The following is a 16,157-nucleotide window of genomic DNA, read 5'->3' on the forward strand; positions in this document are numbered from 1 at the left end:
ATGTTGCTTTGTCTTATCAATTCGCCTGGTCTGAGGTGGCAAAGTAAACTCTGGCAAAAGAGGTAATGTTGAGTAAAATTTGCATCTTAGTGAATTTGCGGATTAACAAACGTTAGTCAGTTCGAAAAGTCGCCTGGCGATAGGGTGAGAACGTATGCTAGCAAATTGTCCTCTACGTCTGTTAGTGATAGGCGATGTCCTTGCGTATGAGATTTCTGCCGAATTGTTGCTAGCGACGGCCACTTTGCCCTTTAGTGAATCTACCCCTTGGAGTATGGAGATCCAAATAGTGGAAAGATCCCTTATCCGGAGTACCCCAGATCCCAAGCGTTCTGGATAACAGACATAATATGACATACTATTAGCACTTGTACAAACTATGCAATTTGCAATAATTTTTTTTTGCTAAAAACATTTGAAGGTTTGCAAATATATGGTTAATATGAGCAAAGAGAACTTTTTCGCTTTTCACATATTTTTCTGTTAACAATTTTTTTTATACATTTTCCCATTTGGCTCTTACTTTGTTTTGATTTAAAGTGATTTATATTAAAATCATAATAATAGAATGAAATAATCTAAATACTTATTTAAAATCTGTCATAGTAATTGCTTATTAATGAGAGCTAAGACACAGTTTTCTGAAAATATATTCTGAAACATCCAGGACTATCTGTCTCTATCTCCCCCCACCCCCAATATATCAAGACTAGGGTACAGGACAGGAGAGTATCAGAGGGGGCCCCTTGGTGGCAAATAGAAGTAAGAAGAACAAAGAATATATTGTGCAACTTTTATTTACTTTTAGCTTGTGCTTCAGTGATGTCCAGACTGCAGTCTCCATCTATTAATGAACTGCTCAAAATTCCCTTCATGAAGTTAACATAAACAATATATTACAATGCTGTTCGCAAGGTTAATTGACCCTTTAATCTCAGTGAAAGACCCCTAGTTCCAATATTTATGGACTTCTTAATATTGGTATCAGTACCACAAGTCTGGCATGGTGCCAGTATTCTACCAATATTTCATAAAGTAAAATGAAACAGGCCAGAACACACGAGGCTGCAAATCTTGCAATAACAGTTAAGAAATGGTTTACAATGATGGAAAAATGTACTATTCATTGATGTGTTAGACAATGAATTGATCACAGACAAGTCTGCATGGGTTACATTTTGAGAGCAGCATCACAGGGACCAGTCAATTTCAATATTTTGATTAATGAGATGTTGTTCACTAATGTTCTATAAAATGCTAGTATTTACAGAGGATTATTTTGCAAATGTTATGATCTGCATTTAGAAAAATGGCAGCACCTGTGCAGGTCCATAAAATCATGAGGTGGTTGCAGGGTTTCAAATAATCTTCTTTGGCTTAAATCTGGGTGTTTGCTAGAGTTATTTGAAAAAAAAAAGTTCAGCTCCAGTTGTTTTTAATTTTTTTTTAAATTTTAGCTTGCCTACTAGGGATTTTGTTTGTATTCTTCTGAACCTACATGCAGAGTGTTTGTAAGGGTTAAAACCTTTTTTAATTTTCTAACCTTTTTCTAATTCACTATGTTACTGTAGGTGATTAATACATGAAACTACACATTATACCCAACTCATCTTCCTAGAGATTATCCCTTGCAATTCTAGTTAGTTATTATTTGCAGGGCAAAGACGCAGGGCAAATTGTGGGGTTGGCTCCCAAGGATGGTTTACACCACTGACAACGGGGACCTAAATTTAGGGCGGTGGTAGACGGGGAGATTAGTTTCCCAGTGACAAATCTTCTCTACTGCGGGCGACTAATCCTCCCGAAATGCCTTCCCATCGCCAAGAATACAAATCACCGGCGGACATACAAATCACTTTGGATTTCTGAAGACGCCTGAAGTTTCCACTTCGGGCGACTTCGGAAATCCGAAGCGATTTGTATGCCAGCCTTTGGGGAGACCAAGGGGCACATTTAATAAGGGTCGAATATCGAGGGTTAATTAACCCTCGCTATTCTACCATCTAAGTAAAATCCTTCAACTTCGAATATCGAAGTCAAAGGATTTACCGCAAATACTTTGATCGAACGATCAAAGGTAAAATCGATCAAATGATTAAATCCTTCGAATCGAACGATTCGAAGGATTTTAATCCATTGATCAAAGGATTTTCCTTCGATCACAAAAAGCTTAGAAAGCTTATGGGGAAGGTCCCCATAGGCTAACATTGAAATTCGGTAGGTTTAAAGTGCCGAAGTAGGTAGTCGATGTTTTTTTTTAAAGAGACAGTACTTCAACTATCGAATAGTCGGGCGATTTTTAGTTCGAATCGTTCCATTCGAAGTCAAAGGTCGATGAAGCCTATTCGATGGTTGAAAAACTTTGAATCCTTCATTCGAGCTTAGTAAATGTGCCCCCAAATATTAAAGAGGGAATTTTCACTGAAAATGTCCCAACAACAACAGGTATAGAATGTCCCCTACACCATAGGTTTCTTTCAAACTTTAATGTTTATGTAGTCTGAAAGGCTTAAAGAGCCATTGTAATTTAATATGTCCTTTTATATATTACTTAGTAAGGAGGAATATCTAAAAAAATACTGATTTTGGTTAATTATATCTGTCTTCTTGTTTAGGATACAGTTATTGCTTGCTCGCTTTACCAGTCTTATTGACTTCTCTATGCCCCGGCAACATAAAGCCTCGCCCATGACCAATAGGCCACACCATCTTCTGGGTCCTTGTAAGAGAATTTTTATATATTGTTGGAGTATGGAAGGTTGTAGACAGATAATCAGTAATAAAAAAAAGTGAAATGTTGTTAGTACAGTACAGGTATGGAACCTGTTATCCAGAATGCTAAGGACCTGGGGTTTGCCAGATCTTTCTTTTCTTTTAAGGAACAATAACACCAAAAAAAGAAAGCATTTATAAGTAATTCAAATATCATACACTGCTGCCCATACACTGGTAAAAGTTATGTGTTTGCTTCAGAAACACTACTGTAGTCTACATAAACAAGTTGCTGTGTAGCCATGGGGGCAGCCATTCAAGCTGAAAAAGAAAAAGGAGAAAAGGCTCAGGTTACTTAGAAGATAACAGATAAGCTATGTTATAGAATACAATGGGAGTGCATCTGTTATCTGCTAAATTACCTGTGCCTTGAATGGCTGCCCCCATGGCTACACAGCAGCTTGTTTATAAATAAACTATAGTAGTGTTTCTGAAGCAAACACACCAGTTGTACCAGTGCATGTATACATTATATTTTAATCATAATTGTATTTTTTTGTGTTACTGTTCCTTTAAGTATACTATAAAATCATGTAAACATGAAATAAACCCAATAGGCTGGCAAGACCAGTAACACTTTGAGAAAACTAATCAATATTAAAAAATAATATATTCCCTAGCCTAATATTTCCATGAGAGAAATCTAAAGGGAAAATAAAAGAATTCCTGTAGTTATTTATGATAATACAATCCCACGTCCATTTTGTAGCATCAAATTTCTCTCATAAAATTAATAAATTAAATCATTTTTGCTATAATTATAGATTATATAGAAGATAAATAAAAGTATGATTTTTATGTGACAAAATAAAAACATTTTCTGTTTTGCAGGGGAGGTGGTTATTATGTCTGTGCCATACAAATTTTGGGTGTTGAAATATAAAATATAATTTCTTACTGAAGGTGAACTTTAGCTTCCCCTATGATAGTGTTATTACCATCATGATTTGCTCTTACATGAGGTGAGAAAAGATGAATGACGCATTTAAAAAACATTTTAAAAAATGGTATGAGGTGGAGTAGAAAGAGGCATAGAGCTTGCTCTTGCTTCTTTAAGAATTACAATACTATATTACAGTTATTGCCATATATGGTATGTATGACGCATCACTTAGGAGAGGCACCGTTCCCAATTTCAAGACTGTACCAGCCTTGTGATTTAGCCTGTAGTGACTGATTCTCCACCCATTCACACACACCCAAAAATTAGGCGATCCAATTGGCAATGAGGGTGTCCAGCCATGGAAATAACTATAGTATAAATCATTTTAGCAAAAACAAAAAAACTATCATAAATATATTGCAAAATAAAATATTAGAAAAATTAAAAAACTTAGAGAAAAAGTCTGACCTGTTCCAGTTAAAGCAAGGTAATACTGTATTTGGGTTGTAAAATAAAAAAAAAATTGCAAAATTATTGTGTCACAAAATCACCAAATTTACTCTGCACTCTGCATGAAATAACTAACAAAAACAACTATTTTGTGCTACATAATTCATTTTGTGATATGCCAATAATTTGTTTTGTAATGATAGCTTGATCTACAAAAAAAATAATCTAATTTGTGCCACAAAATAAATTTTTGGAATGTTTTTTGCAGTCAACTCTTTTTTTCTGTTTATTATGATAAGAAAAAGAGTCTGTCTGTGCCCTTTAGTGCTCAATTATTGCTCTCTGTTTTCTGAAATGGAGGTTATGTAGTTACTTGGCTAATGTTCCATGTAGTGTGCAAAATGCAAAAAAAATGGCCATTGTAAATTAGTCCTAAAATGTTTTAATAAGCTCAGTGAGGCTCAAAATTGCTGGCATTTTACATTTGAATCCACTAAGTAGGCACAGGTTTTATTTTATTAACTCTCCAGACTGCCAGATACTCGAGTGGCACATTATACATTATGTATTTTTAAGGGAAATGTAATATGTACCACAAATGCATCCTCATATACTGTAATTGGACTAGAAATACAAATGTTTCTATACATAAACAGGATAAAAGATTAAATATTTGAAAATTTTTAAACTTTGTATTTTCACAAAGACTATATATATATATATATATATATATATACCGGTATATATATATATATATATATATATATATATATATATATATATATATATATATATATATATATATATATATATATATATAAAGAGATTTATATCATCAATAGCAGATGTAGGGGAAACAATGTGATTACTTTCCTAACCAACTAGCAATCAGCATGATGAAGCTACTTTAATATCAAAAAATCATTTAAGACCATAACAGTGGTTTTAGTTTTTATTCTAAACTAAGATAGACATAGTCCATGAAGGAAACCCAGCTATAGTGTTCCAGATGAATGAAAGCCTTTTAAAAAATGTCATTATTCTTTTGCTTTGTTCTCCGGTTTATGACCATACCACCCAGTAAAGTTGTCCTAAATGGCCTAATATGATATAAACTTCAAGAAGACGTAAATGAAAATGTTATGAAAAATTCTTTAAGGAAATTTCTCAGGCTTCAGATGTTCGGTGATTGACAGTTTTAGTGGTCTTCTGAATGCAGCCTGGGTTTTTGAAAAACTAGATAATGTTTGATGGAAAACATAGAGAACTGTATATAATATCACTACAATCAGCAATGTTCTCCTACATACATACACACATGGGATTATTTAGTGTGGCTAAAAAACACCACTCTGGTAGTACCAAACATCATCTTTACCAAAGTTTTTCCCAGCATGTTGCATTTTTCTGGGAGTGAAGAAATGAAAGGAGGCATAACTTCACTTTCTGTCTATTCACTAAGCATTTTAAATAGTATTCTCCCCCATTTTATAAGACAATCCCTGCTTTCTGATATTGTAAGGATCTGTTTGCTATATAATTATCTGGTATGTAATCCAGCAGCAACCACGCATAATAATTTTTTGTTGCTCTTAAGGGGCAAATTCACTAACATCCGAAAATTCGCCAGTGACAGCTTCGCTCATATCGCAACACATTGCCAGGCGAAAATTCGCTCAGACAACGCTAACTCACTAACATGTGAATTTGCAATCTCCGTGCCAAACGCTGACGAAGTAGTGCTAGCATTACTGCGGCAAGCGAAGTTACGCTAGCGTTTCCTAATTTGCATACGACGGGAAGTTAAAGTTGAAAAGACGTATATGTTGCAGCCAATACGTTACACTACACAAGCCCGGGAAACCTTAATAAAATAAAATAAAGTTGTTATATTGCCCTACACATGAGCCCAGTCTTTAGTTTATGTGCCATATGTTAGGAAAGGTAGGGGGGAAGCCCGGTACCCAAGAAAAAAATTTGCGATCTTTTGCAGCCTATCATCCTGAAAAATGAAAAGTCGCCAGCGTTTTTTGGGACTCCTTTCTACTCTATTGCACTTCGCCTGGTCTGAGGTGGCGAAGGCAAGTCTGGTGCAAGAGGTAACGGCCAGTAAAATCGGCATCTTAGTGAATTTGCGTAGTTACGTCCATTCGCAACTTCGCCAGGCATAAGGGAACGAATTACCACTAGAGTCTATCTCCTTCACTAGCGAAGTTACGCCTGCGCCCATTAGTAAATCGGCGATTTTTCGCTAAGGTTAGTCACTTCGCCCTTTATTAAATCTGCCCCTAAGTTTTTTAACTGTGTGTTTGAATTCCTTTCCTGCCATTCAGTGTTTTTATTGGCTTATTGTGTTTGCATTACAAAGGCTAGCACTAGAAGTCAAATATCTCAGTTTCTCCAATTGTAAATAAAATGCAGGTTTGGATATTTGACATTTCCGAGGACAATGGACGTTTTCTTTCTTTTCTTTTATGATTGTCTTTGCATCCACTGGTATATTTTCTTTTTCTGCATTCTACTTGTTGTCATATTGTCTTTATGGTTTATTGTGAAAAATCAAATCAAATATTTTAAACCAAATACAAAGGCTAGCTAGTTCAGACTTTAACTGACTAATAATCCATAACAATATAATATAATCAATCATATAGATGTAAGCACTTAAGTGTAACATGATATACAGTATCATCATGTTTGGGTGCAGCCCAAGTAGAGATTGGTAATCTTCTCGTGGCAAAGCCACACTCAGTGGGACTTGCGTATACAAACCTTGTTGATATACATGGCTGGCATTTTAGCTGTGTCCAAAGCCTTGACATGGGCAGGGACAAATACCTGCCTTTTCCACCCAAACTGGCCTAGGAATAACCAACTCGCTCACCATACATTTTATTTGTTGGAGTCTTTATGTCCACAGCTTTATTGCATAACAGATCATTTAACAATAGATAACACATATATCAATAACTGTTATATTAACAACATTATAAACATACAAATATGACAGTGAAATACCATTAACATTTTATCCTCTGCAAGGCCCCTGGCAATGGACCCAATTAGGTACATGCAATCGTTAAGCCACCAGCCGCTTGTGCCTTCTAGCATGATGGGTACACAGGACTGCATGCTACCCCCAACACAACATACCCTCCCAGAGACCACCGCTCTTAGAGAGGAACACCACCAACCAAGTTCTATTAACCAACTTGGTAAAACTCCACTTACTTAACTCTCCCCATTGCCAGGGACCCGCCGCCCGGCTGTGACAACGGGCTATTCCCTCTCATAACCTCCTGGTTAGTCAGCTCAATACTCACCATTCCAAATCAACTTATCCTGTGCCCCACTACCCAGGCCACAATTGTGACAACTAGCACAAAGGGAAATACTAGGGAGGGAGGGTGGGACTCCTTTTCTTCTTCCAAAATGGATGCCCTCCTTAGCAGTTAGTGCTACACATCCCCTTACAACTCCACCCCCCAACTACATCACTAATCCCCCTGCTAATCCCCTGCCAGGCAGCTCTGTCCCGCCCCTGTCATGCACCCTTTGCCAGCATGCACTGTCCTGGGGTTTCACTTTCTCAAAGCAAGTGTACACATAAAACCATCACCCATAACAGGCAGGGGGGCAGGAAAGTCTGTTAATGACCTCCAGAGATGTCATAAAAATCTGTAGAAGAGCCTGTATAATGTAAGTTAATGTGCCCAATTTAATTTAATTTTTTTTTTTTAAAACACTGCAAATAAACATAAATCATATAACTTATATTTAGTCATATTGCCTGGCTTGTCCACATAGTGCAACATAGTGTCAAACTAGCAGTGCAACAGTAACAGTGTCTTTTTGTGATGGAAATTCATTCATTTGCAGAATCATTGAGGGGGTTATTTGCTAAACTCTGAATTTATCTATTGATTTAACTAATAAAACCACGACCAAACCTATGCCTGAATTGATCTTATTTATTAATAAAATTAACTTGAATTAGTCGGATGTGGAAAAAACAGATAAAATCGAGCGAAAACCTGAATTGTCTGATTTTTTCAGATTTTTTTCCCGAAACCCCCTTTTTTTGGAGGGTTTTCCACGAAACCCCTGAATTTTAGGATTATCAGGCTAAACCCAGCACAAACCACAATATCTTCAAATTGGGATAGGTGCCCCTCCCATTAACTTATATAGGACACCAACAGGTGTGAGATAGCGAATTTTCAGATTCTGGCTTTTTGCAGCATCGAGGTATCTCCAAAAATTCAAGGGTTTTTTCCAAAAAAATTTGAGTTTTTGCACCAAAAAGTCCGACCAGATAAATTTGAGATTTAGTAAATAACCCACTGAGTGTCAACAATTGTTGCAAAAACCATCAAGAAAATAAGTGCTTGTCACGGAGACAATTCGCGTGGGATAATAACTGAAGACCATGGCAATGTGCTTTGCACTGCAGAAAGTACCATATCAAAAAACAATACATTAAGAAGTAAACTCAGAAAAAAACAGAATTCCAATTAGCGATAATCAGTCCAAAGAAAACAGAACAAGCCTATAATTACATACAATGCACCCCAGCATTGCTTAATGCATCTATTTAGTGGGCAAAGTATGACGTTCAATGGATTATCATTGTGTCCCTTAAATATTGTGCATGTAAGTAACACACAACAAATATATAAATACCATTACTTACATGCACACACATACTGTACTGCACAGGCACAAAAAACATACATACACATTTTCAGTATTAATATGCAGTTGATCTTAAGGACATTTTATCCACATAGATCAGAGTACGTTAAGAATTCATCTTGTTTTTATTTTCAGTCTTTTACGGTCTGCACATCAATCTGCATCCTTAAGTAGAACCATTCCAATTCAGCATGAGCTATGTAAGTACGCATAAGTGTTTCAAAGACATTTGTTTAGAGAATGACTTGTGTTACTTAAATTCATATCAAGGCTCATGACTCCCCTTGAATGTCATCGGACGTGCTTTTTCCAAATATTTCATTTCCAAATGTATTGCAATTTATTGTAGCCAGTGTGTAGGAATGGCACCTTTGTCTGAAAGTATTTTACTGTATGATCTTGCATATTGGCTAATGGCCTTAATCAACAGCAGAGGACATCTGGGTAAAGAATATAAGAAACATTCAACCGAAGTGTCCGCATGTAAATTTTTAGAGCCATATGAGGAAACTACAGAGATAATGCTTTTTTACCAACCCTGCCATTGCATCTCCACTGAGCACAAATATGTGTTACATAGGTTTTATCTTACATAACACTGCATAAATATATATGTATCTTTCTTACCTGCATGACTTTCATGAAAACTATCCAAACTTAATTTTCTGGTAAAGCCTTTTGCCCATGTCTTATTAAGGAGAAATGGAAGGATAATGAAGCAGAAGTGTTAATGAGCAAACTTATTCGGATATTTCATTATTAAAAAAATGCATTTGGTCTGTGCTGAGCTACACAGTTTAATAAGAAAATTAACATTATGACCTAAAACCAATTTGATATCACAAATCCAGTAATACCATTAATTACAGATATCGCTATCACTTTTAAGGGAGCAATTATCAAGATGTTATTTCTTGTCTGCTGAATTTTACCCTGTCTCTGTTATGTTGTCTTTTTAATCTTATCTGTTAACTGCCTATATCAAGCACACCGTGCCTTTTCAACTATTGTACCCCAGATTTGTCACCCCAAACATTGAATGATTTTAGATTTTCATTCTGACAAATTCTTAATTTTACTAGAATACTTTATGGAGAAAGTTGTTTTTAAAAGTTTGACAAAACTCGAATTTTTTAAATGCTAATTTAAGGGTCCGGTGGGTCCGATGGGTGTGGCTGAACAGGACTGAATTCTTTAACTCACCTTTCCTCGCATCAATTCCTTTTTTCCCCACAAGCATGTTTATTATAATTTTTTTAAAGAAAAACATGGTTGACATAAAAAAGCAATTGATGCAAGAAAAAGCGAATGAGTTAAAGAAGTCATGCTTTCTTAAATCCATTCATCCACACCCAATCATCAATTGATAAATAATCATCCCTTTACATTGGCATGGAAAAAATGTGAGTTTTGGCAACATTTTAGAAACACCTGACTCCACGTTATGTATTTCCTTTTTTTTTCGAATTGTTGCTAGACTCAACAGAAAGCAGGAAAACAAATTTTAAATTGGTCCAATAATAAATTAGTACCAACAATAACTATTTTTTCATGGAAGGTTGAAGATGGAATGTGAGGAAGGTGCAATGAAACCAAATCAAACAGTGTTACACTTCTAGGGGGCACATTTACCAAGGCTCGAATTTCGAGGGATAATTAACCCTCGAATTTAAATCCTTCGAATTGGAATATCAATTCGAAGGATTTAGCGCAAATCCTTTGATCAATCAATCACAGTAAATCGATCAACGATAAAATCCTTCGAATAGAACGATTCGAACGATTTTAAGTGATCGATCGAAGGATTTTTCTTTGATCATAAAAAACGTAGAAAAGTGCTGGGGAAGGTCCCCATAGGCTAACATTGAACTTGGGTAGGTTTAAACTACCGAAGTATGTAGTCAAAGTATTTTTTAAAGAGACAGTACTTTAATTATCGAATGGTCGAATAGTTGAACAATTTTTAGTTCGAATCGTTCGAATCGAAGTCGAAGGTCGTAGCAGCATATTCGATGGTCGAAGTACCCCAAAAAATACTTCGAAATTCAAAGTTTTTTTCATTCGAATCCTTCACTCAAGCTTAGTAAATGTGCCCCCTAATGTTTTTTGCTTGTCTTGTCTCTTGCATCTACTCTCCCTTTCTAATAACTATAAAGCTATAGACCATATAAGCACAAAAGCACATCCCCTCTCCCTCAGTAACCTAGAATATGAAATTGAACAAGGAGTATATACTGCAAATGCAATGCAAATTTCTGCATAATACCCCTATATGCAATAAAAGCCACTGTGTTTGCCCAGGGGCAGTAACCCATAGCAACCAATAAGGTGTTTGCTTTTCAACCAAGTGGCCAGAAAATGCTACCTGCTGATTGGTTGTAAAGGGTTGTTGTACAAACTCAGTGCCTTTTATTACATAACCCATTTGCACCTTCCAAAGCACTCTGCAGGTTCTTCTAGAAAAAAAAACAATTGAATGGGGAATGTACAATATATCTACCTGTTACAGAGGCTGCATTTCTTCTATAGCTACTTTGCTGGGCCAAACATGAACTACAATTCACCTGTGCCTACATTCTTCCATGCCTTCACTACACTGAGATCTGTTGCAAATCTGAAGGGAGACATCACTTCTGGAGCTCTGGGTGCACTTATGGGCAGTGCTTTGTATATTCTAAACATGCTGTTAAGTCCTACAAAAAGCAGAAAGGGACAGTTGTGTATGTTTGTATATCTGCCTTTCCATTGTACACTCCCATGTAGCGCAACTATATAATTTCAGCACATTATTCCTTTCACCTAGCAGGTTTGTCGGTTACCAAGCTCCATAAGACCCAAATGTGTATGAACATGTAGAGATAAGCATTTGTTCTTGGTTGAGAACTTTGTATTCAATACAAAGGAGCAGTAGGACTTAATGAATGTAAATGTTATATTTTGGATGATGGACTGTTTGATAAATGCTCAAAAATATAACTAGATGCCTAACACATGCATCTCCATTCATAATGAGCTTAGCTGCACTTAATTCGCTGTAAGGGCCCTGTGGCAGCTGTGAGCTAAAATAGTATAGGCACTCAGGAAAACACTTATTGTGCCCTATATTTACTAGAAAATTAACTTCTTTGAAAATACTGTAGGTCAGTTGGAATCTAACAGTATATTTACTGTTATATTTTTATATATATATATATATATATATATATATATATATATATATATATATATATATATATATATATATATGTTTTGGATGAGGTATTATGAGTAATTTGATTTCACTGACAGCTGTATTTAGATTACAGCTACCAAGTCTACGAGATACATTTGCTCTATGACTTCTTGAAGGTAACCGTATCCCTTGTTCCCTTGTAGCACTAAGCAATGGCCTGAATTTGTCATGAATGTCTTACAGTAAAACAATCTGTTTAATGCTACACTTAAATGCCCGGCATCTGTGCAAGTGAGAAATCCTATTCCAGCCTTAAAAATGCCTTTATGCAGAAGCCATAATTATAATGCAGAGAAGCGGCTCATCAGCTGCTTACATCATTTGAGAACTGAAGTTCCTTGAAGTTTACATGATTTAGATGTATTGATACTCATTAAAATAATGAATCGGTGCAGGAGCCGCACGGGTCTACTTTCTCCGTGCAGAGGCAAAGGACAGAAGCGCATCACAAATGTTATCGTGGCTTTTGTTGCAAATGGCAGCACACTAATATTTGTGTGTTTTGTAAATTCTATTAGCAGTTGTAAGACTGTCATATACCACCCTTGGGGAACCGGTGCCCTCATGAAGCACAATTACAATGAGGATATCTCATTATCTCATTGGCTTTAGCTTACTGTTCTGTTACCATGGTTTCAAATACACAGAGGAGTCTGAAAGTAAGAGCGTTGCTAACAAAGAACATATCCTTGTACAATGACATCAGATCATGTTAGACAGAATACACTTAATTAAATACCCCCTGAAGCAGGGCAAAAAAAAGATAGCTAGATGATAGATAGACAATCCAAAGCAATGCATATAACAGAAATAAACAAATCTTGTGTCATTTATACGCATATAAATAATAGCTAATGTGTACGAGAAGTCACAAAACACAATCTTGTTTCATCCATTTTTCCCCTCTGCCCTGAGCCCTTCATCAGGGCCATTTGGTTGCACTGATGGTGGAAACTGAAATATCCGTGTCAAATTAATCATAACATTAAGTCAAGTTTCCAGTTAAGAATACCTTAAAAACAGAATGCATTATTGATTTGCAGAAAGGACTTTATTTATATATGTATTTATCAAGAAATCAAACCCCACTGATGCCCACTGTGCTTAGTGTTTTTATAATGTGTCGAGTTTATTCCAATACATTGTAACATAGTAAGTTAGGTTGAAAAAAGACACACTTCCATCAAGTTCAACCTTTATGTCTATATAAAACCTGGCTAACCGCTAGTTGACCCCAAAACCCCTTCTGAAGCCTCTCCAATTTTTGCTAAAAAACCATCTAACCATTGTTGAAGCTTTCTAATGTATCTGCCAGTTCAACCGATTCAGGGAAAGAATTCCACAACTTCACAGCTCTCACTGTAAAAAAAAAAAAAAGCATTTTTTGAACATCTAGGGACAGATTTACTCAAGGGCGAAGCGGCAAACACTGGCGACAAATCGGCATTGCCTAAGTAAAGCTAGCGAAAAGTCGCCAGCGTCCTGCGCCCAGGACGAAACTCATTTCAGTAAATTTACGTTGTCTCAGCGAATTTTCACATGGCAAAGTGTGGCGATGGGCGTGAAGTGTTCACTGACTAAATCTGCCCCTTAGATGGAATCTCCTTCCTTCTAATGGATGACCTCTTCAGAGAGTTTATTGTATGATCCCCTTATATATTTATACATAGTTATCATATCTCCCCTATAGCGCCTCTTCTCCAGCGTGAACAACCCCAACTTGGCCAGTTGTTCTTCATAACTGAGACCTTCCAATTCCTTTATCAACTTATTAACTTTTTTGGCTATTTTATTTATTTGCTTTTAAAGGATTGGAGACCAAAGATGCACTGAATATTATAGATGGGGCATTACAAGTGCTTTTTAAAGAGGGAGTAAAACCTTCTCTTCTCATGAATCTATACCCCCTTTTAAAGGGGTGGTTCACCTTTAAGTTAACTCTTAGCATGTCATAAAATGGCCAATTCTAAGCAACTTGTCAACTTGTCAAACTTGACAATTTTTTAATTATTTCCTTTATTCTTCTGCGTCTTTCCAGCTTTCAAATGGGGTTCACTGACCCCCATCTAGAAAATAATTGCTCTGTAAGGCTACTTTTTATTACGCATCTTTCTATTCAGCCCCCTCCTATTCATATTCCTGTCTCTTGTTTAAATCAATGCATGGTTGCTAGGGTAATTTGGACCCCAGCAACCAGATTGCTGAAATTGCAAACCGAAGAGCTGCTGAATAAAAAGCTAAATAACTCAAAAAACACAAATAATAAATAATGATAACCAGTTGCAAATTGTCTCAAAATACCCATTTCTACATCATACTAAAAGTTAACTTAAAGGTGAACAACCACTTTAATACAGGTAAAACCTTGCTGATCTTTCCTGCTGCTGGATGGGCCATTTGCTTGTGGTTTATTATTCACAAGTACATATACATGATGCTGAGGCCAGTGATCATATACATACATGCATGAGTTCCTAATCATAGAATATGCATTTACGTTTGGTAATAAACATGATTCCATCTAAAAACTCTTATCTATGTATAATAATAAACGTTACTGTTATGCTATACATATTTTTCAATACATAATTTATGAAAAGTTCATTTAAGTGTTTGTATTATGCAGTATGTGTCTGTTTAGAGAGTGCATTCAAATAGACATTAGTCAACAACATTAGTCCCCATTGTGTATAAACTTCTCCATTAAGAATAAGGTGATGCGATAGCTTAAAGGTGGAATATTAAGTTACTAGCATCCAGCAGGTCTTCAGATGAAGCAGGATACAGTGATACAAATAGGTTCAACTTTTCAACCATGGAAATAAATGGCTGTGTAAACTGTGTGCACCATACACATCAATAAAGACTGCTCCATCTGGTTATCTGGATGTATTAAAAGCAAGAAGCCTACAATTAATCCATGAATAATACACCAAAAAGCAGATATTTCTACTCTGAAATACAGTTTCAACAGCAGCTATGGGTTTCTGTAACTGACATCAGATTTGTTTCTATTTCATTAATTTGCCATTCTGCCTGTTATATTAAAAGCTTCGCTATGACTCTCTTTAAGCCCCGGTGTTTTGTTCTAGAATCCAAGCATTACAAATTCCAGAAATCACTTTATTTTCCCTTGAGGATATCAGGTGACTTAATGTGACAATAATGACATCCCTAGTGGTGTTAATTGATTTTGTCCTAGTTAGAGAGGATAATTTGGCGTCCACAGTGCTTTTAGATCATGGGGACTGATTGTATGCCAAGGTAGTATTACTGTTAATGAACAGAAAACACACTGTCCTCTTTAAAAGGCAGTATGCTAATTATAACAAACAGACTACAGAGAGACATAGGTCATTTATTTTTTAGAGAAAGTAAACTCTATACCCTTTGCATAAAACAGAAAATTGATTGTATATTTGTAAATGTAATTCCTAACTCAACAAATCCCATTCTCTGTGTTCAATGAAAGGACAAAGTTCATGCAATATTAAATATGATAATACACTACAAGACTGGAGATGTAAATTATTAAAATCCAGCATTTATTAACAAGGTAATTAACATGGATACAGCTTTGAATGAGGAGATTTTGCAGTATTTTATTTTGTTTTATACATATCACAGTTGTAATGCCTTGGCTATGAGAAAGATGAATATGATATTTATACAATGTTTTTATTTTTTTTAAACTGAACTACAGTCCTTGGCATTTTATTGGTTTAAATTCTATTCTTTATACAATGAACTTTAACTGTCCTTTTTTACATTGTACCTCTACTATATCCTCTACCCCCTTGTCCAATGTTCACTATATCCTATATTTTTGCTGAATTCTTTACTTTTGCTTTACTTCATGTAGCACCCCAACTATGCATCAAACGTGCCCTGCTCTTCTACTGTATCAGCTATTTCCTATACTTCTTTTATAATCTATAACTTCAGTTATATCCACTGCTTCAATCCACTGCAAAACCCTTTATTCCTCTACATTAAGGGATGAAGAATAGTAGATATCAAGCATGGATACAGTCCTCAATGTCAGGCAGTGGTTACAAAGGCTAATAAAATCCCTAACTATAAATCAAAGCACATTTTGAATATAGGATATATTACTAGAACTAG

General features: G+C 35.8%; 1 protein-coding gene across 2 annotated transcripts in view; it reads left to right on the forward strand.

Moving 5' to 3' along the window:
* The window catches only part of LOC108717037, a 114,564-nt gene that overhangs the window by 76,205 nt on the left and 22,202 nt on the right, over window positions 1-16,157 (forward strand). For both annotated transcript variants that reach the window (XM_018263761.2, XM_018263758.2), the window contains one exon: window positions 8,936-9,000. In XM_018263761.2, coding sequence (XP_018119250.1) covers window positions 8,936-9,000 — 65 coding nt within the window. The remainder of the gene's footprint in view (window positions 1-8,935; window positions 9,001-16,157) is intronic.

This window comes from Xenopus laevis, chromosome 5L, assembly GCF_017654675.1.
Source record: "Xenopus laevis strain J_2021 chromosome 5L, Xenopus_laevis_v10.1, whole genome shotgun sequence".
Taxonomy (NCBI): Eukaryota; Metazoa; Chordata; class Amphibia; order Anura; family Pipidae; genus Xenopus; species Xenopus laevis.